The following is a 24,435-nucleotide window of genomic DNA, read 5'->3' as shown; positions in this document are numbered from 1 at the left end:
TACATCTGTATTTACACTGTTAACCTTACCCTTAACCTTACCCCAACCCTTACCCTAACCCCTAAATCCTACCCATACCTTAACCTCAGTAGCAGCAAATGTAAATCTTGTGAGAATTTTGCAGAACAACATGTAGTTACACAATAAATACATTGTATAATATGTATTTTAATGTTAGCACATAGTTCAAGACACCTAATATAAAGAGGGACCAGTTAAACGAATTAAAAAATAATTCAAAGTAAGCTCTCGGAATATGAGAAGATGGTATACATATGAAATATACTCATTGAGCACTTAATTAGGAACATTACACTGAAACTGGGTAGGGCCTCCCTTTGCTCAACAAAAGCCTACATTCTTCATGGCATGGATTCCAAAAGATGTTGTAAACATTCTTTTGAGATTCTGGTCCATTTTGATTTGATTGCATCACGCAATTCTGCAGATTTGTCAGCTGTAAATCTCCCATTCTACCACATCCAAAAGGTGAATCATTTCATGAAACCTGTTCATGTAACCAGTTTGAGACCACTTTTGTGACATGATGCATTATCATGTTGGAAGTAGCCATTAGAAGATGGGTAAATTGTGGCCATTAAGGGATGCACATGGTCAACAACAATACTCAAATAGGCTGTTGCATTCAAGCGATTATTGATTGATTGATTGATTGGTATTAACGGGCCCAAAGTGTGCCAAGAAAACATTCCCCACACAATTACAGGCAGGTTGGGTTCATGGATTCATGTTGTTGGTGCCAAATTCTGACCCTACCATCTGTGGGCCTCAGCAGAAATCGATATTCAGCAGACAAGTCTACATTTTTCCAGTCTTCAACTGTCCAGTTTTATTGAGCCTGTGTCCACTGCAGCCTCAGCTTTCTGTTCTTGGCTGACAGAAGTGGACCCAACGTGGTCTTCTGCTGTTGTAGCCCATCCGCCTCAAGGTTCGACGTGTTGTGCATTCTGAGATGCTATTCTGCTCACTACAATTGTACAGAGTGGTTATCTGAGTTACCGTAGCCTTTCTGTCAGCTCGAACCAGTCTGGCCATTCTATGTTGACCTCTCTCATCAACAAGACATTTCTGCCCACAAAAATGCCTCACTGGATTTTTTTTTTTTTTGCACCATTCACTTAACACTCTAGAGACTGTTGTACGTGAAAATCTCGGGAGATCAACAGTTACAGAAATACTCAAATCAGCCGGTCTGGCACCAACAATCATGCCACGGTCGAAATCACTGAGATCACATTTTTTCCCCATTCTGATGGTTGATGTTAACATTAACTGAAGCTCCTGACCTGTATCTGCATGATTTTATGCATTGCACTGCTGCCACACAATTGGTTAATTAGATAATCGCATGAATAAGTAAGTTTACAGGTGTACATAATAAAGGTTTTTGTGAGTGTATTTGCCCTTTTTAGCAACATGACAAGCATAGAAATATTTGGTGTACCATTGTGCTTTTATTGAACTTAAAGTGAAATACTGTATTCTCATGGTATTTCTGCCAGCTGGTGGTCCATGAAAAGAGGAGGGTTAGGGGTATTATTTTTTTGTGTTGTGATTAACCCTTTTGTCTTAGGGTAATTTTTGACCCAGGACAGGTAAAGAATACGTTATAAATGCAGAATAGTTTTTGGTACTGGAACCAAATGTTGTGACTTTGTCAAGACCATCAAAAAAAAAAAAGAAAAAAAGTATGTTAGTTTAATTGTTTAAGACAAATAACAATTTAAAACAAACAGTATCTTCCATTGTCTTAACGGGTCAATTTTGACCCATATGCGATTAACTAACTGTGACCTTTCTCCTACGGGCTATCTGAATGTTATACAACTTGAAATAGTTTTTTTGTACATCTTTTAATCATATTTTACCTAAAAATATTTCACATTTTCTCAAAGTTAGCTCCTAGCCCCATACTGCTCCCCTCCACTGGGTATTGCATCTTTCCCACAAATTGCGTACTTTCCTCTCAAATGGGGGTTTTTGCACACATGCACGTCAAAACACACAAACACACACAAGGTTTTTTTTTATTTTTTTTTTTATTTTTTATTTTTTTTTTTACAGTTTTAAACAGGTAATATGTAAATAAGTTTATATGATGGGGTACCCCACAATGTTAAAAGACCTGTTGAATATAATTTTCTCCTAAAACATTAAATGGCAGAAATGACTATCACAGTACCTTCCTAAACCCCTGTAACACTGCAAGAACTTATTGACATTAGTGGAAAGGAATGGATTTGTTGCAATGGACTTGCAAACCCACTTTTCTCCCCAATTTGACATGCCCAATTCCCAATGCACTCTAAGTCCTCGTGGTGGTGTAGTGACGAATCTCAGTTGCCTCTGCGTCTGAGATGGTCAATCCGCGCATTTTATCACGTGGCTTGTTGAGTGCATTACCACAGAGACCTAGCGCGTGTGGAGGCTTCACGCTATTCTCCACGGCATCCACACACATCTCACCACATGCCCCACTGAGTGCGAGAACCACGTTGTAGCGACCACGGGTAGGGTAACCCAACGTGACTCTACCCACCCTAGCAACCAGGCCAATTGGTTGCTTAGGAAGCCAGACTGGAGTCACTCGGCACACCCTGGATTCGAACTTGTGACTCCAGGGGTGGTAGTCAGCGTCTTCACTTGCTGAGCTACCCAGGCCCCTGCAAACCCACTTTCTTGACAGCGAAAAAGTTTGCTCAAATTTAACCGGATGGCGACTAAAACAGGCTTCTTGAGACGGGCCTCACCAACTTTGTTTTACACTCTTTAGGAAGTCAACAAACCAATGGCTTACTTAAAGCTGACCCAGCAAGTTAAACTGGGATACAGGAAATTATTTCATCATCAAGTTACACACTTCACCTTAAACACAGCAGCTCCTCTCTCAAGGTCACTTGGGTCTCTCTATCAGGTTTTCAGAAAATCTTCTCTCCTTTTCCTTCGCTATCTCTCGTCCTTTCTGTCTCATTTTCCTTCTGTCTTTTTCTGTCTCTGTGTCGTGTGGTGTCAGGGTTTTGAGGAAGAAGAGCAGGACGCTTTTGATGTGAGTTTGATGAAGAACGCTCAGGGGCTGGGCATCACCATTGCTGGATATGTGGGGGACAAAACCTCAGGTGAGCTTTGAAGCATGCAAATAATTAGAATAATAAATATCACTGATTAGCAAACTGAACTAATGAAGGAATATTACAAAATATTGAGCACACACAACACCTGAAATTGGATTTACAGAGGGAGTTTTATTGGTGGTGCTTTTTAAGGTTCGTACTTAGGTTTACAGATTCGAACAAACCCCTTTTGAAGAAAAAAAGGATGTGAGGTCATATCAAAAAATGTCTAGCCAAAAAGGTGTTTGTTGCGGTCGCTCGAAACAGTTTGCCAGCGCATACTTTCATGAACACTTCGTACCTGCTATTAACACCTTATTACTGGCATTTATTTATTTATTTATTTATTTATTTATTTGGATTAGTCTGACAGAAGGAACCAAATCTACTTAACTCTTAAGAGCCCATTAAGTTCCTATTCACTCTGTTGTATATGCAGCGTCATTCATGCAGCCTGTAACCCTTACAAGAAATTGAAAATAGCCACAAACATGCCACAATTATGCCACTAATTATTTTCACATGCAAATGAGCTCGTGATTCGCTGTAAATGTTTGCCAGAATTATGCAGCTCTTCACCACTAGTGGTGAACCTGCAGCAAACCTTTGGCAACGATGGACAATTTTCCGCAAGATTGCCGCAAAGCTCATTTGCATGTGAAAATGATCAGTGGCGAATTTGCTGCAAATTTGCAGTGAACTCTTGATTTTTAAATCAAGTGTGTCTACTCAAAGCGTGACACACTTATGAGTTTACACCAATCTTTGCAGTAGGAATGTCTTTCTTAACAAAAACCCACCAATTCACTATCTCAACAAATTAGAATACATTATAAGACCAAATAAAAAAAACATTTTTAGTGAATTGTTGGCCTTCTGGAAAGTATGTTCATTTACTGTATATGTACTCAATACTTGGTAGGGGCTCCTTTTGCTTTAATTACTGCCTCAATTCGGCGTGGCATGGAGGTGATCAGTTTGTGGCACTGCTGAGGTGGTATGGAAGCCCAGGTTTCTTTGACAGTGGCCTTCAGCTCATCTGCATTTTTTGGTCTCTTGTTTCTCATTTTCCTCTTGACAATACCCCATAGATTCTCTATGGGGTTCAGGTCTGGTGAGTTTGCTGGCCAGTCAAGCACACCAACACCATGGTCATTGAACCAACTTTTGGTGCTTTTGGCAGTGTGGGCAGGTGCCCAATCCTGCTGGAAAATGAAATCAGCATCTTTAAAAAGCTGGTCAGCAGAAGGAAGCATGAAGTGCTCCAAAATTTCTTGGTAAACGGGTGCAGTGACTTTGGTTTTCAAAAAACACAATGGACCAACACCAGCAGATGACATTGCACCCCAAATCATCACAGACTGGAAACTTAACACTGGACTTCAAGCAACTTGGGCTATGAGCTTCTCCACCCTTCCTCCAGACTCTAGGACCTTGGTTTCCAAATGAAATACAAAACTTGCTCTCATCTGAAAAGAGGACTTTGGACCACTGGGCAACAGTCCAGTTCTTCTTCTCCTTAGCCCAGGTAAGACGCCTCTGACATTGTCTGTGGTTCAGGAGTGGCTTAACAAGAGGAATACGACAACTGTAGCCAAATTCCTTGACACGTCTGTGTGTGATGGCTCTTGATTCCTTGACCCCAGCCTCAGTCCATTCCTTGTGAAGTTCACCCAAATTCTTGAATCGATTTTGCTTGACAATCCTCATAAGGCTGCGGTTCTCTCGGTTGGTTGTGCATCTTTTTCTTCCACACTTTTTCCTTCCACTCAACTTTCTGTTAACATGCTTGGATACAGCACTCTGTGAACAGCCAGCTTCTTTGGCAATGAATGTTTGTGGCTTACCCCCCTTGTGAAGGGTGTCAATGATTGTCTTCTGGACAACTGTCAGATCAGCAGTCTTCCCCATGATTGTGTAGCCTAGTGAACCAAACTGAGAGACCATTTTGAAGGCTCAGGAAACCTTTGCAGGTGTTTTGAGTTAATTATCTGATTGGCATGTCACCATATTCTAATTTTTTGAGATAGTGAATTGGTGGGTTTTTGTTAAATGTGAGCCAAAATCATCACAATTAAAAGAACCAAAGACTTAAACTACTTCAGTCTGTGTGCATTGAATTTATTTAATACACGAGTTTCACAATTTGACTTGAATTACTGAAATAAATGTACTTTTCCACGACATTCTAATTTATTGAGATGCACCTGTATATATCTCTTTTAATCATCGAGTGCTTAAAACAGCTGCTTTTTTTGATCGCATGTGGATTCTGTTAATAGAATAAAGCATGTAGTAATTGATCAGATTGGTTTATATTTTACATGTTGTCTGTAGACAGTATGCATCTTATATTTTTGGCCCCAACAGCACAAGCGGTGTCCGAAACAGGATACCATTTCTCAACTGATACAACCTTTTTTCAATCTCTGAACAAAGAATACAGAAGAACTTAATTGTTAGTGGATAAGTACTTTAATTATTTACTGTGGACGTGTAACTCGTCCCGTCCACCCTTTGATCTATGGATATGAAAGATATATCGAAATATACAGCTTTTATAGGAGAGATGTACTGCTGGAAGTGTTGGATAGTAACAGATTACATGTAATCTGGATTACGTAATTGGATTTACAAAAAACAAGTACTTATAGTTGTATAACAGTACATTTTAAAATGTGCATAATCAGATTACAGTTACTTTTTTATGGATTACATGATTACATGTATTAAATTACCTATCTGAAAATAATCTAAAAGTAATTAGATTGACTATAAAGTGTAATTTGAAAAAAGTTTAGTCATGTAATTTGTAATCAGATTACATTTTTGAAGTAATCTACCCAACACTGGCTGTTGCTTTTCTAAGTAATCAGATGATTTTTGCTTGGAGGATGATAAAATGAGTGAAAATATGATGTAGATTTGCATTAAAGAAGTGACATGAGTCATATCTACAGACCAGAATATCATAGACGGTGGGCTCTTAGGCTTGGACTTGTGAGCAACCCCCTAGCAACCATTTAGCAACCCTATCGACTGCATAGCAACACATAAAAAAAACCAACCAGAACACCTTAAAAACAGAATAGTAGTGCAATAGCAACTACCTAACGACACCCTATCAAGCACCGAAAACATCTTAGCAACTGCATAGCAATGCCCTGACACCCAGACACAACACCCTAGCATCACTTGTATTCTTCTAAGAAAATATACAAAATGTAGTTATTGTTTATTAAAGTCTGTTATGTGTGTTTATTTAAGTTTGATTCTATTCATAATCTGAATCTGACAAAATCAGTATATAAAATGTGTTTCAAAAGTGATAATAATTTTTTGGCTTTGTTTTTACCGAACAGGAAACTGCTGTAGTAAAATGAGCTTTTAGAGTTGACAAAGTAAAGCCTGCATGTAATAGGACTTTATTTATACTTCATTTCAAATATTCAGACCTGTTTCATGTTAGCAGCGTTTCACCTTTGCTGCATGCAATTTCCTCTTGTAGAGCCCTCCGGCATATTCGTGAAGAGCATTTCAATGGAGAGTGCCGTGGAACAAGATGGCCGAATCCATGTCGGTGACCAGATCATAGCTGTAAGTTATTTCACAAAGAATTAAACTGCTTTTCAACAAAGTTTTTCATGCTCAAAAGTGAAGGTTTTCTTTTATACTATACAGTTTTTTTTGTGTGAGTGTATGAGTGAATATATGTTTGTGTATGAGTGTACAGTATATATACATTATATACAGTATATACGGTATGAGTATCTATCTATCTGTCCGACCATCCATCTGTCAGGGATGGGCATTTTCGAGTAATTTTGTAGTCAAGTACTCCAACCCACAAAAGAATGATACCAAGAACGGTTTCAAAGTAAGGTAACTTCATCCGTCCATCCCATCAGGAAAATCAACTTAAAAATTAGTTTAGAAACTACATTTTTACATTTACAACTTGATGGACGCAAACCAGAAGATTACAAGTTTGATAGTAAGTGGTTAGTCCTCCAGGAATGACAGTGTGGGATTTTGCAGGGTAGTTTTCTGCTCCATGTCAGATTTGAAAAGATACAAAGCATGTCCACATGGCAGAATTTTTTTTCTTTTTTTTTTTCTATTAATAACCAGTTCTTTTAACACGTTTCACATTCTCCCATATTTCTTTGTTGCTCTCACATGTAAATAGTAAATCAGTCTGGCCCACTGATACATGTCTACCATGGAATAAATTGCAAAATAAATGGAAATAAAATAGCAGAATCACTACTTTTTTACACCATCAGAGACAGAATAGGAGGTGGAGGAGAAAAATGAATGGGACAAATGGCGGATGTTAGAATGTAAGTCTGTCGGATAAAAGTGGCAAATGCCTTTTTGATAGAGTTTGTTTCCTCTAGAACATGCATGTGCATTAGCTGGTCAGGCCTGTAAAATATACTATGAGAAGTATTCAGGGCTAAACTGCAGTGTGTGTGTGTGTGTGTGTGTGCAGGTAGACGGTATGAATATCCAGGGCTATACTAACCAGCAGGCAGTTGAAGTTCTGAAACATACTGGTCAGACTGTTCACCTAAAACTGGTCCGACGTGGCTTTAAACCAGAGGATGCATGCCCACCAATCATACCCATCACCGTGGAGACCAGACCTGCCCCTAGTGCGTCCAGAAACTCAACGATGGAGCGCACAAACGGCAAACATGGTAACTATTACTGTTACATGCACAATAATCAGACTGTTACCATTTCTAAATAAGAGTGTTCCAATGAAGCTGTTCACATGCATCACTAATGTCCATTTGCACTCAGTAATGTTTTCCTCATTTGAAAAATTTAACTCATAAAGAATTGTAATTATGTAGAAAATCATGAGCACTCACTTTAAAATGAAGACTCCAGTCATATCATAACCTTATAAAAGCTGTTTTATTCTACATGGAGAGGGTCCGCACATGGGGGCTGCCGTGTTAGAATCACATGACCAGCCGAATACTACTCACTTAAAGGAATATTCCGGGTTCAATACAAGTTAAGCTTAATCGACAGCAACTGTGGCATAATGTTGATTTCCACAATTTATTTCGACTTACAATGGCATCTGAAACTGAAAACTAATTATTTTAAATGATGCTGCATCCAGGCCACTAGGTGTCAGTGTAAGTCCAAGATGACACAAAGACAAAAGTTCCTGAGTGCACCTTTATAGACCTCTATTTTCTTTCCTTTGTTGATGTATTTCCTATTGAAACAGGAAGTTGGGGTGGTACATATCAAATGACTATTCATTAAAAAAAAAAAAAGGAAATAGCCTTAAGTTTAAATAACTTTTTTGTGCTACTCGCTATTGCTAGCTGGTGGCAGATTGTACAGAATGCGACACTGACTGCCCACTGTTTGTTTTCTCATCTTGGTTCGAGAAGTATTTTTCCCAATTATTTTCTCTATAAGAATTTAAAAACTTCTAAAGTACAGATATCTAAGTCATGAACCAAACTAACCAGCTCTGAGAAGAATTACTACATTACAATATTTGAATAAAATCAAAGTATTTAAAATCGATTAAAAGACAACCTATTCATCCCACAAAGCATTGGGAATGACATAATCAAAGAAAAATTGATGGTACAATATCAAACTACTACCAGTGTTGGGTAGACTACAGTATTTCTGAGATGTAATTAGATATGGATTACAAATTAGACTACAAAAATTGTAATCCGTAATGTGATCTTTTATATTATACTCTTTAGCTAATCTGATTACTTTTGTATTCAGTTTTGGATTTTGATAAATCTAATCATTCATTTTAAATGTATTAACACCAATTAACACTCCTTCCATTTTACATTATGATTAAAAAAATGTATACTGATTATGCACATTTTAAATGGCAATGTAGTGCAATTAGTATTTTTGTAACCTGATTACATTCTACAGATTACATGTAATCCATTACTAACCAACACTAACCTTATAATCACTGATTACAACTGTATAAACAATACATTTGTGGCTTCTACAGAAACACTTTATATGTGGAATTTTTACTTTTGGAAGCGGACTGTTGCATTTTATTAGAGGGTGGGAAATGATCATTCGAGAAAGCATTTTACTCAACTTGTGCAGGATTATCAGGTCATCAATATCTGAGGTCCATTATTTTCCCAGAAGAGACAGACTTTAAATTTTAAATGCATATCTCAAAAAGTTAATCTTTCACAGATTCCAACTTTTAGGAGGACAGTAGCATAAAGATGACCTCAAAGCTAACAAGCATGTTCTAAAACCCACAAAAATTAAGTTTGGATTTCATGGGGTCTTTAAATGCTACACAGTTAATTCGGATTAAACAGAGAAATAATTAAAGTTGGCTAAACCAAAATATAAATTCAGAGTGGAGATCTAACTTTTTTTTTGTATATTTTTGAGAAAGTTTGGTAGATCCTCTGCACCATATTTAGAGTCACAGCCAAAATCTTCACTCATCCTTTCATCATATTCTCCAGAAGCCTGTTATTATATAAAGAGAGTTTAAACCAACAGAGTCACAGAGCGAGAGACAGGGTCACAGTTTGACGCCCTTGTGTTTTCTGCTGGATGTGTGTTTGTAGATGAGAGGTTGTATCTCAGTCCAGCTGAAACCTCCAAACCCCCGCCTGTCACAGTTCCACCCATCAGAACTCCAGAAAGGCGAGACGGTGAGGGAGAGAGACGCAAGTTTATCATTTTACCTCATAAAGAATCTACAGGCAGAGATGATCTAAGATGATCTCAGCAGGTAATGTTGTCATTTCTCTACCGGGTTTTGTAGGAATGAAGCTAAGCTCTGAGGAGGAACTCAAAATCCTGCAGAAATGGCAGAAGGAAGTCGGCATGTGCAGCGAGGTCATTGTGAGTAACACATTTATATTCAAGAGCAGGAGTAAAACGCTGCACTTTATAATGATACCATGAAAGCAAGCAAAGCTTTAAAGATCTTTAAAGTCCATGTGAGATGCCTTGATTCGTTTTTGGTTTTGAAGTCATTATTTGCGCCTTTCCGAATAAGGTAATTTTCCCTATTGGTGAGTTTTATATTCTAATTTTTGTGGCTGTTTGACAACTCATACTAAAAGTTTGAGATTTAATATTGAATCATATTGTAACCTGAGCATTGCAAACATCCCCCCTGTCTGCGACTGCTTGCATCTTACAACATTTCTGCGCATTAAGATGAGTGGAAGGAGAAATAAATTAATTCAAATGCAACTATGACTTATAAAGTTAATTTTTTTGACACTTATAATTTTATGAAACGCAATAATTATCGCAATAACGTTAAATAATACAATCATGCATACCAATTTTAGTATTGATATATATTTTTTTATATGAGTATTCATCCTATCAATGCAACATCAGTTTCGTAAGTATCAATACTTTAGGATCGATCCGTCCTTCTCTATGCATTAGATTCTATGAATACACGGCCTATAAAGGCCCATTGCTGTTTTTCAATTGGAGTCTATGGGAGATACAAGATTAATGTTCATTGGACAAGAGGCTCTAAACAATTAATTTTGGGTCCTGTCCGAAAGCTGTGCTTCACTTGGAGTCTGTTGGAGCATCGTGTGCTTCCCCCACTCTTAAAACCACCAGCCTCCACTGGTCATGACCCAAAATTGGGTTGCGAGTCTGTTCTGAAAGGGTTACAGACAGCATGGTATAATCATGGTATAATCATGAATTGTTAAAGTGCAGTCACATTTACCTTTGCACGGCGAAATTCCGTGGGCATGGGCGGATATTTAGCGTGTGTGAAACCAGAAAAAACGAACTTCCAAGCAGCCTCTTTTTAATGCTGCATTTTGTACTCGCTGCTAAAATTACATCTTGCCATTGTGAATATTCAGTGTAGCTGTGTACGAATCACCGCCCACACAGAGGTCACTGCCAGACCAATCATCTTCCTATTGGTCGTCGCAGCGAAGTCGCCTGTCAACCAATATTCACCAGTATTTGCCTAAGAAATTCTTCACCACCGGAAGTCCATCACACAAAATTCATGACTGCACAGATTCCCATTGAGATGACTATATTTTGCCCGTGGAAATTCTCTGTGGTTATGTCAGGATAGCAAAATAAAAAAGCTTATAATTTTTAAAAAGGGAGGAGAAAAATCCCTCTTTAGAAAATTAGGTTTGTGATGGTTTTTTAAGAGGATTCTGACATTTATGATGGTTTTACGTCATCTTTGTGTGTGTACAGGTCGTTCAGGTGGAGAAGTTCAGTGAGAACAGTGGTTTAGGGATCAGTCTAGATGTGTGTGCCGGCCATCACTTCCTGTGCTCTGTGCTTCCGGAGGGTCCTGTTGGACGTTCTGGAAAAATCTGCAATGGAGACGAACTGCTGGAGGTAAAAGTACACAAAATGTAGTAGTGGTCTGTACATATTTACTGTGGAAAAAGTAAGTGATCCCTTGGATTTAATAACTGGTTGATGCTCCTTTGGCAGCAATAACCTCAACCAAGCATTTCTGGTAGCTGTGGATTAGACCTGCACAATGTTCAGAAGGAATTTTGGACCATTCTTCCTTACAGAACTGCTTCAGTTCAGCCACAGTCTTAGGATGTTTGGTGTGAATGGCTCTCTTGAGGTCATTCCACAGCATCTCTATTGTGTTAAGGTCTGGGCTCTGACTGGGCCACTTCAAAAGGTGGATTTTATTTTTTTGAAACCATTCTGTAGTGGATTTACTTTGATGTTTAGGGTCATTATCCTGCTGCATCACCAAAGTTCTAATGAGCTGGCCACCCTGACATTATCCTGTTGGATATCTTGATTAACTTGGGAATTCATTTTTCCATCGATGATGGCAAGCGGTCCAAGCCCCGAAGCAGCCCCAAATCATGATGCTCCCTCCACCATACGTCACCGTTGAGATGATGCTTTCATGTTGGTATGCGGTTCTCTTTTTTTTTCTTTTTTTTTACGCCATATGTAGTGCTGTGTGTTCTTCCCAAATAATTCAACCTTAGTTTTATCAGTCCACAAATCATTTTCCCAGTAGCATTGTGGAGTGTCAAGGTGGTCTTTAACAAACTTCAGGCACGCAGCAATGTTTTCGTTGGAAAACAGCGGCTTCCTACGTGGTGTCCTGGCATGGACACCATGCCTGTTTAATATTTTCCGTATAGTAGACTCATGAACAGAGATGTTAACTAGTTCCAATGATTCTTTTAAGTCTTTAGCTGTCTCTCTATGGTTCTTTTTTACCTCATTGAGCATTCTGCGGTGTGCCCTTTGAGTTTTCTTGGCTAGAAAGCCACTTCTAGGGAGGGTAGCCACAGTACTAAATCATCAAAATCAAAATCAAATCAAATCACTTTTATTGTCACACAGCCATATACACAAGTGCAATGGTGTGTGAAATTCTTGGGTGCGGTTCCGATCAACATAGCAGTCATGACAGTGATGAGACAGTACCAGTTTACAATAACATAAAATTAACACAGAACAATTTAAAGTATAATATACACATAATTACACACAACACAATATACAAATAATAACATACACTGTACAGTATACAATACACACAATATAGATACACATTATTCAATGAAAAAAAAAATGACAAAAGTATACATAGTAGTATATATAGAATGTACAGTAGGTTGTTGTAAGGGGGTTCAGTGGAAAGGAGGCGGCGAGAACCGGCTTAATAATATAAATAATAATTTAATAAACAACTTAAACAAACACACAACCAAAAACCACACAGTACAGCTGCCTGCAATTCTCTCTCTCTCGAACTGTCGTCCCCGGCCGCCTTTATCCCTCGCGCGCCCCATCAGGCTGATTGGGGACCGGGTGTGTCTCATTCCAGCCCGGCCCCGCCCTCCTCGGCTCTACACTCCTCCCGGCGTTGCCTCAGACTGGGGAGCCCCCGGCATGACGTACATCCCCCACCCTTCCTCTCCGGGGGGGGGGGGCGTGCCTTACGCCCCAACTGCCGGCAGGTCATCCCTGCCTTCCTCGACCTGGGAGGAGACAGGAGGGGAAAAACAACAAAAAAAAAATGGCGAGGGAAAGGCCAACATGGAGCGACAGAGAGAGAGAGAAGAGAGAGAGAAAAAGAAACTCACCGGTTCTCTGATGCGCTGTCGCGTGGTCCTCGATCACTACTCCACCCTCTCAGGCGGACTGCAGCCGCTCCTCCCCGGGCGGACCGGAGTCAGACCTCCGACCCCCAGCGGACAGAACGCCCCTCTGCGTTCCCGGCGTCCCGTGGGGACACTCCTCCGCCCCTGGCAGCGGCCCTACCACTCCAGGCGGTAGGGAAGTCGCTTCCCTCCTCGCCCTCCTCGGCTCTACAGTTGTATTGTACTGTATTGACATTCAGGCTGTCGGTTGATAGTAAGTTGTTAAGAGAGAATATATATAATAATAATATAATTTATGACAGTCCGGTGTGAGATATAAGAGTAAGAGTAATAAAGTGCAGTGCTGATGTATTTTGATCGTGGGAGATCAAGAGTTCAAAAGTCTGATTGCTTGGGGGAAGAAGCTATCATGGAGTCGGCTGGTGCGGGTCCTGATGCTGCGATACCGCCTGCCTGATGGTAGCAGTGAGAACAGCCCATGGCTCGGGTGGCTGGAGTCTCTGATGATCTTCCGAGCTTTTTTCACACACCGCCTGGTATATATGTCCTGGAGGGAGGGAAGCTCACCTCCGATGATATGTCTGGCAGTTCGCACCACCCTTTGCAGTGCTTTACAGTTGTGGGCTGTGCTATTGCCGTACCAGGCAGAGATGCAGCCAGTCAGGATGCTCTCTACAGTGCAGGTGTAGAACCGTGTAAGGATGTGTTTTCATTCCAAACTTCCTCAGCCGTCTCAGGCAGAAGAGGCGCTGATGAGCCTTCTTCACAATGACTTCAGTGTGGATGGACCATGTGAGTTCTTCAGTGATGTGGACACCCAGGAACTTGAAGCTGCTGACTCTCTCCACTGGTGCTCCATTGATGGTGATGGGACTGTGTTCTCTGTCTTTTCTTCTGAAGTCCACCACAAGCTCCTTTGTCTTACTGACGTTGAGGGAGAGGTTGTGCTCCTGACACCAGTGTGTCAGAGTGTGCACCTCCTCTCTGTAGGCTGTTTCATCATTGTCAGTGATCAAACCTACCACCGTCATGTCATCACCAAACTTAATGATGGCATTGGAGCTATGTGTTGCCACACAGTCATGTGTGTACAAGGAATACAAGAGTGGGCTGAGAACACAGCCCTGTGGGGCTCCAGTGTTGAGGGTCAGTGATGAGGAGATGTTGCTGCCTATTCTAACCACCTGGCGTCTGCTTGACAGGATCCAGCTGCACAGCGAGCTGTTTAAGCCCAGAGCCCGGAGTTTCTCATCTAGCTTGGAGGGCACTATGGTGTTGAATGCTGAGCTGTAGTCTACAAAAAGCATTCTCACATAAGTGTTCTTTTTTCCAGGTGGGAGAGAGCAGTGTGCATTGTAGATGCAATGGCATCATCAGTGGAGCGGTTGTTGCGGTAAGCAAACTGCAATGGGTCAAGAGAGAGAGGCAGCACAGAGCAGATGTAATCTCTGATTAGTCTCTCAAAGCATTTGCTGATGATGGGGGTCAGAGCAACAGGACGGCAGTCATTTAAGCAAGTTATTTTTGATTGCTTTGTAACAGGCACAATGGTGGATGTTTTAAAGCATGTGGGGACTACAGACAAAGAGAGGGAAAGGTTGAAAATGCCTGTAAAAACACCAGCCAGCTGGTTCGCGCACGCTCTGACACGGCCCGGAATGCCGTCTGGGCCCGCGGCTTTGTGGATATTCACCCGTCGGAAGGATCGGGTTACATCTGCTACAGAGACGGAGAGTGAACTAACCTCTGTAGCTTCGGCCGCGAGAGCTCTCTCCGCGAGGGCGGTGTTATTTCCCTCAAAACGAGCATAAAAAGTATTTAGCTCATCCGGGAGAGAGGCAGCGGTGTTCATGGCGGAGTTTTTATTCCCTTTAAAGTCCGTGATGATTTTAATTCCCTGCCACATGCTTCTAGAGTTGGTGGTGTTAAACTGTCCTTCAGTCTTGTTCCTGTACTGGCGTTTTGCTGTTCTGAGGGCATAACTGGCTTGTTTATGCTCCTCCGCATTCTCGGAATTGAAAGCGGAGGTCCGCATATTAAATGCCGCGCGAACATCGCTATTTATCCATGGCTTCTGGTTCGGATAGATCCGCGTTGTTCTGGTCGGAACGACATCCTCCACGCACTTTTTGATGAAACACATTACGTTATCGGCGTAAAGCTCGATGTCGTCATCAGAGGCGGACCGGAACATCTCCCAGTCCGTGTGATCAAAACAGTCCTGTAGCATAGAGTCTGATTGGTCTGACCAGCACTGGATCGTTCTGAGGGTGGGTGCTTCCTGTTTCAGTTTCTGCCTGTAAGCGGGCAGAAGCAGAATGGAAGAGTGGTCCGATTTGCCAAATGGTGGGCGGGGGAGGGATTTGTAGCCATCCCGGAAGGGAGAGTAGCAATGGTCCAAAACCCGGTCCTCTCGTGTGTTGAAACTAATGTGCTGGTGGTATTTTGGTGCGACTGATTTGAAACTGGCTTTATTAAAGTCCCCGGTCACAATGAACGCGGCCTCAGGGTGCGTGGTTTCCTGATCACTTATACTCCCATACAGTTCCTTGAGTGCCCGGTCTGTGTCAGCTTGTGGGGGAATGTACACAGCTGTGATAATGACCGCTGTGAATTCCCTCGGTAACCAGAATAATCGACACAGAAGCATGAGAAATTCCAGATCAGGAGAGCAGAGAGACTTGATAGAATGTACGTTCCTCTGATCACACCAGGATTTGTTGATCATAAAACACACACCACCACCTCTGCTTGAACCTGAGAGGTCTTTCGCTCTGTCCGCTCGGTGCACGGAGAACCCCGTGGGTTCAATGGCTGAGTCTGGAATCTCCGCAGACATCCAAGTTTTCGTAAGGCAGATAATGCAGCAGTCCCTTGTCTCTCGTTGGAAAGAGATCCGCGCTTTCAGCTCGCAGAGCTTGTTATCCAAAGACTGAACATTTGCCAGTAGAATAGTGGGTAGCGGGGGTCGATTTGCACGGCGTCTTACTCTGATGAGAACGCCGGCTCTGTTTCCCCCCTTGCCTCCTGCGTTTCCGCATCCGGACATCCCAGACAAAGGGCTCCGCTTGCGTGTTTATAAACAGCGGGTCAGCATTGAGGAATTTGAAGTCCGGTTTACGGTGTGAAATTGCTGAACCAATGTCCAAAAGTGTTTGTCTGTCGTAGACAATAAGGCAGACAACATCCAAGACAAAAAACATAAGAATTGTGAACAAAACAAACAAAACACTACCATGTTGTATTGGAGCTCGCAACGCAGCAGCCATACTCGGCGCCATCTTGAGTCAGTCATCTCCATTTATAGACAATTTGTCTAACAGTGGACAGAAGAACATCTGAGCTCTTCTAGATAACTTTGTAACCCTTTCCAGCTTTATGCACAGGAACAATTCTTGATTGTAAGTCTTCTGAGATCCATTTTTTTTGCGAGGCATGGTCCATGTCAGCCGATGCTTCTTGTGAATAGCAAACTCAAAATGTTTGAGTGCTTTTCATAAGTCAAAATAGCTCTAACACACACCTAATCTCGTTTCATTAATATGTGCAAGGTTTGCCAACTCCTGCCTCTAATTAGCTTTTGTTGCCATTAGCCAATGGGATCACATACTTTTTCCAACCTACACTGTGAATGTTTGAATTATATATTCAATATGTACAAGAACAAAACAATAATATGTGTTATTAGTTAAAACAGGTTGTTTGTTCATTATTGTAAATTCAAACAACAAATTTATACATAAATGCAGGTAATTCCAAAGGGTTCATATACATTTTCTTGCCACTGTATGTATGTGTCACGTAAACATGTTATTCCAAAAAGTCCTGCACATGTCCAAGCAAAAGTAATTAAGTGTGCTATGAGACAAACAATTGTAAACAAAATCATGCAAATTAAGTGTTTAATTGAGGAAAAACATTTTTGGAACAGATTATTTTTATATAGCATTAAAATAAATTAATGTACAGATGGGTATGTATAAATACGGTGTAAAGACTCCAATATTGCAACAAGAGAATAGTGGGGGAAAAAAGGTGCATGTCTTAGTTTATTTGGAAAAAGCTGATTACCATGTACAGTATACAGGAATATTTCCATAGTTGTGGACCATGTAAACCTCTTTAAAGGCTTTAATAGAAAATGGACCTTAATTGCAAAATAATGTGCATGTAAGGATTGTCATTTTTTTGTTTTTTCAATGGCAGATTCTTAAACGTTTACATTTGGTTCCTCCAATATTGAGTATCAAACACACACACACCTTTGCAACAACTGAAATTTAGTCATGACAACTCTCTGAAAGATTTAGCATGCTAATGTGGGTATGACTGATTGGCTACCCATTTAAAGGTTTAAGGATCTATCAGCTAACACCATGCAAGCCGATTGGCTTAACATATCAGATGTGAGCGATCCGATTGGCTAACAGTTGACAAGTTCAAAGAACCTGCAGTATGTAGAGCTTAATGCCTGCACTTCAGTCATAACAACGCTTGGAAAGATTTAGCATTTTCTTTGTGGGTATGACACATTAATAGCATTTTGGTCTTGGCGGACTAGATCTGCTATGCTGCTGCTGCTTTCTACAGCTAGAACATACATAGACATACTCAGTTAGGCATGTGGACATCCTGCGGCTGCTGCACAGTTAGAGAAACGCAAGACATGCTTCATCGAGCATGTAAGAAATGCTGCAAAATTAGACAGTGCCCCCAACCAAGCAGATTTACCATCAGAATTTGTATACTGCTGCTGCTCTGAAGAGCCATGTGTACGAAGTGTATGTTAGCTGAGTGTGCCTTGGCCAGCTTGGCCGAATGGCTAGTGACCTGATTCATAAAGTGTACCTTGACCTGGAAAGCCCAGAGCTCATTTAACTAGTGACTTAGCCTAGCTATGTGTGGATTTATTTAAAATAATCATCTAAGATAGTGATGTGTGCCCGGCCAGATTTGGCTAAAGCTTACCTTGTTAAAAAAACATGCTTATGTGTCATGGCCAAAAGCTGACCTTACTGTGCAAGCTTATAGATAAAAAAAATAAAATAAAAAAAACAGCAACCACCTGAGCAATTAAAATTTTCAGAGAAAAACTCTTACAGCTCATTGCAGAGTTTGAGTTGATTGCCTAACCTATTACTTGTCAAAGGACCTATCGGCTTACAGCATGCGAGCAGATTGGCTTAACATATCACATGAGACCGAGCTGATTGGCTAACATATAACAAGTTTAAAGAACCTATCAGCTTGCACTATGTAGAGTTTCATGCCTGAACTTCAGTAATTTATTGCTGCATTATTGTCTGTTTATTTATATTGTGTGTGTGTGTTTAGGTGAACAACATCTCCCTCAGAGGAGAGACTCATAAAGAGGTTGTCAACATTCTGAAGGAACTTCCTATCTGTGTTACCATGGTCTGCTGTAGACCCGCCCCTCTGATGACTGACAGCCAAACTTATCAACTACAAGCAGGGGATGTGGCCATAGAGTCCACAATTCAGGTATATTAAATTAAAGCAATACGCCTGGAGAGGCTTTGTGTTAAAGTGATTTTGTCACAGGTAAGGCTCCGATACATTTACGGCTAATTTCATTTTCGTTCTTCGCTCAGAGCTAGAAAGTCAAAACAGCTGAAAAACGGTATACTGTTTCCAAACAATTGGGCACCGCCCACACTGCTGTTTCCGGTGTTTAGAAGAAAATAAGATGCATGCTGACCTGACAACAGACTATATGTAAAATATGAACAAATCTGACATTAAAATGTAACTTTTATGTGTTATCAGTGACTACATGTCTTATTCTATTAATAGAATCTAGATGAGATCAGTAAAAGAAGCTATTACTCGATGATGATTTAGAGTAATACATATGCAGTAGATTTGTATTGTTTATATTCTGCTTTCATGGCGCTAATGCTAACACGCTACACGTGACCATTATATGCACCGCTTAACCTGTTATTGTATTTTATGATGAATTTTGTGAAAAGAATCCCCATAAAATCATGCAAAAGTTTGTATACTAGTTTTTATAGAATTTCACACTTTTTGGTTCACACTGTGGATTCAAAAGAAGCAGCTAATACTAGTCATTACTTCGGAAATCAGACCACACTGGTCGCACTGTATGTTTCATGTTAAAGATTAAAAAATAAAGTCTCATAAATGTAATTAGTTCGGGAATCTAAGTACACTGGTCGGATTTTGTGTTTCACACTGTGGATTCAAATGAATCGACTTGCAAGAGTCAGTCATTCTGGAATCGAAACGCACTGGTTGCGCTGGGTTTTCCCGCTGTGATTCAAAATAACCTGCTTATTTGAGTCATTTGTTCAGGACAACATTGGTCCACTGTATGTCCCATGCTATAGATTTAAAAGAATCAACTTACAAGTGTAATTTGTTTGGGAATCAGACTATACTGGTCACGTTGTGTGTTTCACACTGTAGATTCAGTAGAAGATCTTACTGCTAAAGCTTTCAGGCCACATGCACAAATCTGTGCTAGACATACTAGCAACACCTAACTACATGCAGGCAATACTTGGCTAAGTGCTAAAACATGTTAGCAGTGCCTAACTAAGTGCTAAAACATGATAGCAACATGTTAGCAATGCCTAGCTAAGTGCTAAACAGGCTAGCAACATGCTAAAACATGCTAGCAATGCCTAGATAAGTGCTAAACATGTTAGCAACATGCAAAACATGTTAGCCATGCCTTGCTAATTGCTAAAACATTCTAGCAATGCATAGCTAAGTGCTAAACATGTTAGCAACATGCACAATATGTTAGCCATGCTTAGCTAATTGCTAAAACATGCTAGCAACATGCTAATAACATGCTAAACATGTTAGCAGTGCCTAACTAAGTGCTAAAACATGTTGTAGCATGTTGCTATCATGCTAGCGATGCCTAGCTAATTGATAAATATTCTAGCAAAGCCAAGCAACATGCTGGAAACACCTGGTTACTGCAACTTCAAACTTGTAAAATGTGTTTAAAATTTCAGACAAGGCTTTTTCAAGCCAACCTCAAAGTTTGTCTTCAAACGGTATCATCTACGTCTAAGTGTTTTTGTGTCAATAAAGTTCTACACAAGTTGACTTTATTCATGAAATCCTGAGTAGTTTTGTCAGACTTTCCCAGATTAGAATTATATCAGATTGTAGTGCAAGTGGACAGATTATAATCTCTGCATGTCTTGAATAGCTCTCAAAGGAAAGATAAAACTATGAGATGTTCTTCATGTCCAAATGCATGACATATTTTACCTTCAAATAACAGGTGCAACCCTGTTCTCATCTGCCTTTTACATCAAGGTGGATGAGAATTATATTTTGTTCTTCTGAACAATTAATGGTGATTTTTGAGAATCAAAGGCTGTCGTAATTTTGTTTGCAAAGGTGCAAGATGAGCTTGAGGACTTCTTGGTTGCTGGAAAATCCGAAGACGACATGAAAGATAATGTGAATGAAGAGTCTGCTGGAATGCCGCTAGCGATGTGGGAAATAGAGATTCAGGAAATTGAACTGGAAAAAGGGGAAAGTGGGCTGGGCTTCAGCATTCTTGATTACCAGGTGAGAATGTGAGAGGAAGGGGTAAAAACTTTGAGACTGCCCGGTAAGAAAGTCTGCAAAAATGTAGATCTTCAGGTAAGAAAGGAAGGATCTTTGACAGGAAATCGTAAAGATTGTGGTTCTGATTCCAGTTCCACTTAAATAATGCAGTTCCTTAATGATTCCACTAATGATTCTTTTAGCACTTTTGGATAAATATCTTAAACATGTTCAGAGATATTAATTTACATTTTGGTGCAACCTTTAGCTTCTTGCATTTTCTCACAAAATGTGTGACTCTCGGTAACACTTTACAATGAGATCCCTTTGTTAAGGGTTTATAAAGTAGTTATATTATTTACTAATAATTCATTTACAAATGCATTATAAGTCATTGATATGTGATCATAACAACATGCATAAAAAGGGTGACTTTAATGCAATACCTGCCAAATACTTAGCCATTTTACCTAATGTTATAAATGATTTATAACACTTGTTCAACAATAGTAACCTATGAAAATGTACCTTATTGTAAAGTGGACACGTATGAAGCATTTATTAAGGAGATGACAACATTAGAAAACTATATGCATAAAGTTTAGTATGGTTTAATCGTCATGATGGTTTAAACACACATCTAAATGGCGTGTGTGTGTGTGTGCGTGCGCGCGCGTGTGTACAGGACCCCATGGACCCAGATAAGACGGTGATTGTGATTAGGTCGTTAGTTCCTGATGGCGAAGCAGAGCGAGATGGACGCTTGTTGCCAGGAGACCGTCTCATGTATGTCAACAACATCAACCTGGAGAGTGCCAGTTTAGAAGAGGCAGTACAGGCACTAAAGGGAGCAAATATGGGCACTGTCCGCATCGGGGTGGCCAAACCACTGCCGGTAAGAAAATACAGTCTTATCACTACTGAACTCTGTTTTGAAAGTAGAAAAATCCCATTTATTTTCATTATTTAAAAATCAAGTTGTCTTCAATAAACATTACTTGAAATGTCAAGTTTTGAGCTCATAACTCAAATGACTAAGTTTCTTAAACTTATTTTTCTTAAAAATCCAAAGACTTTAAGTGTTCATTTAAACTATTGAATACAAAATTGAGGCTATGGGGAATACCCACAATGCCTTGTGCTTGAATTATTTCCTTGGTCAAAGGAAACATACTGGGGCATTTAAATTGTTGTTATTAAGAATTTATAGAGGTCTAAATCTTTTGTAGTATTATTTATGTTGTTTTGTTGCTAATGGTTGTTTGGTGTGATGTCACAATTACGGTGATCTGTGTCCACTTTGGTCAAGTGTGACTCTTTTAACACTCTCAGTTCTCCTTGTGCATGTGCAACTAAACTATGTGTCTAGGCATTTCTGTAGAGAAATACATTTATTTAAGGATTGGCATAGAATAAGTTATAATCTTCATTATTTAAGCTTTGTATGAAATAAATTTGAGTCCATTCAATTAAAATTATTAAGTTAAAACAACATTTAAATAGCAAGAGTTCAATCTACGTGCATCTAGTTACCTTAACTTAAATAGTTAATCTCATTCTATATGAACACCAAGTTAAGTGAACTTAATTACACAAGTTTTGGAGATGCCATTACTCAATCAATTGAGTCAATTTATAAGGGTTTTCAGTGCACCATACAGAAATTGTTTTTTAATTATAACTAGGGCTGTCAATCGATTATAATTTAATCGAATTAATTACATGGTATGCCGATTAATTAACTGAATTAATCACAATTAATCGTATATATAAATATAATTATGAAATAATTATAAATACATATATTGAAATAATATATACAGGTGCATCTCAATAAATTAGAATGTCGTGGAAAAGTTCATTTATTTCAGTAATTCAACTCAAATTGTGAAACTCGTGTATTAAATAAATTCATTGCACACACACTGAAGTAGTTTAAGTCTTTGGTTCTTTTAATTGTGATGATTTTGGCTCACATTTAACAAAAACCCACCAATTCACTATCTCAAAAAATTAGAATATGGTGACATGCCAATCAGCTAATCAACTCAAAACACCTGCAAAGGTTTCCTGAGCCTTCAAAATGGTCTCTCAGTTTGGTTCACTAGGCTACACAATCATGGGGAAGACTGCTGATCTGACAGTTGTCCAGAAGACAATCATTGACACCCTTCACAAGGGGGGTAAGCCACAAACATTCATTGCCAAAGAAGCTGGCTGTTCACAGAGTGCTGTATCTGAGCATGCTAACAGAAAGTTGAGTGGAAGGAAAAAGTGTGGAAGAAAAAGATGCACAACCAACCAAGAGAACCGCAGCCTTATGATTGTCAAGCAAAATCGATTCAAAAATTTGGGTGAACTTCACAATGAATGGACTGAGGCTGGGGTCAAGGCAATAAGAGCCACCACACACAGACATGTCAAGGAATTTGGCTACAGTTGTCGTATTCCTCTTGTTAAGCCACTCCTGAAACACAGACAATGTCAGAGGCGTCTTACCTGGGCTAAGGAGAAGAAGAACTGGACTGTTGCCCAGTGGTCCAAAGTCCTCTTTTCATATGAGAGCAAGTTTTGTATTTCATTTGGAAACCAAGGTCCTAGAGTCTGGAGGAAGGGTGGAGAAGCTCATAGCCCAAGTTGCTTGAAGTCCAGTGTTAAGTTTCCACAGTCTGTGATGATTTGGGTGCAATGTCATCTGCTGGTATTGGTCCATTGTGTTTTTTGAAAACCAAAGTCACTGCATCCGTTTACCAAGAAATTTTGGAGCACTTCATGCTTCCTTCTGCTGACCAGCTTTTTAAAGATGCTGATTTCATTTTCCAGCAGAATTTGGCACCTGCCCACACTGCCAAAAGCACCAAAAGTTGGTTAAATGACCATGGTGTTGGTGTACTTGACTGGCCAGCAAACTCACCAGACCTGAACCCCATAGAGAATCTATGGGGTATTGTCAAGAGGAAAATGAGAAACAAGAGACCAACAAATGCAGATGAGCTGAAGGCCACTGTCAAAGAAACCTGGGCTTCCATACCACCTCAGCAGTGCCACAAACTGATCGCCTCCATGCCACGCCGAATTGAGGCAGTAATTAAAGCAAAAGGAGCCCCTACCAAGTATTGAGTACATATACAGTAAATTAACATACTTTCCTGAAGGCCAACAATTCACTAAAAATGTTTTTTTTATTGGTCTTATGATGTATTCTAATTTTTTGAGATAGTGAATTGGTGGGTTTTTGTTAAATGTGAGCAAAATCATCACAATTAAAAGAACCAAAGACTTAAACTACTTCAGTCTGTGTGCATTGAATTTATTTAATACACGAGTTTCACAATTTGAGTTGAATTACTGAAATAAATGAACTTTTCCATGACATTCTAATTTATTGAGATGCACCTGTATATACAGTGGTGTGAAAAAGTGTTTGCCCCCTTCCTGATTTCTTATTTTTTTGCATGTTTGTCACACTTAAAAGTTTCAGATCATCAAACAAGTTTAAATATTAGTCAAAGATAACACAAGTAAACACAAAATACAGTTTTTAAATGAAGGTTGTTATTATTAAGGGAAAACAAAATCCAAACCTACATGGCCCTGTG

The 24,435-nt window shown here is 39.8% G+C and overlaps 1 protein-coding gene across 4 annotated transcripts in view; it reads left to right on the top strand.

The window, feature by feature from the left end:
* LOC127455972 (multiple PDZ domain protein-like) overlaps positions 1 to 24,435 on the top strand; it is a 139,056-nt gene that overhangs the window by 46,399 nt on the left and 68,222 nt on the right. For all 4 annotated transcript variants that reach the window (XR_007899768.1, XM_051724213.1, XM_051724221.1 and 1 more), the window contains exons 9-17: positions 3,035 to 3,137; positions 6,640 to 6,728; positions 7,627 to 7,834; positions 9,743 to 9,829; positions 9,943 to 10,022; positions 11,379 to 11,525; positions 18,611 to 18,778; positions 20,684 to 20,857; positions 21,522 to 21,731. Coding sequence is in view for 3 of the 4 variants with exons in the window: in XM_051724213.1 (XP_051580173.1) it covers positions 3,035 to 3,137; positions 6,640 to 6,728; positions 7,627 to 7,834; positions 9,743 to 9,829; positions 9,943 to 10,022; positions 11,379 to 11,525; positions 18,611 to 18,778; positions 20,684 to 20,857; positions 21,522 to 21,731 (1,266 nt within the window). In the remaining variant the exon portion in view is untranslated. The remainder of the gene's footprint in view (positions 1 to 3,034; positions 3,138 to 6,639; positions 6,729 to 7,626; positions 7,835 to 9,742; positions 9,830 to 9,942; positions 10,023 to 11,378; positions 11,526 to 18,610; positions 18,779 to 20,683; positions 20,858 to 21,521; positions 21,732 to 24,435) is intronic.

This window comes from Myxocyprinus asiaticus, chromosome 2 (genome assembly GCF_019703515.2).
Source record: "Myxocyprinus asiaticus isolate MX2 ecotype Aquarium Trade chromosome 2, UBuf_Myxa_2, whole genome shotgun sequence".
NCBI lineage: Eukaryota > Metazoa > Chordata > Actinopteri > Cypriniformes > Catostomidae > Myxocyprinus > Myxocyprinus asiaticus.
The sequence above is the reverse complement of the archived record's forward strand: the minus strand, read 5'-3'. Positions and strand labels throughout refer to the sequence as shown.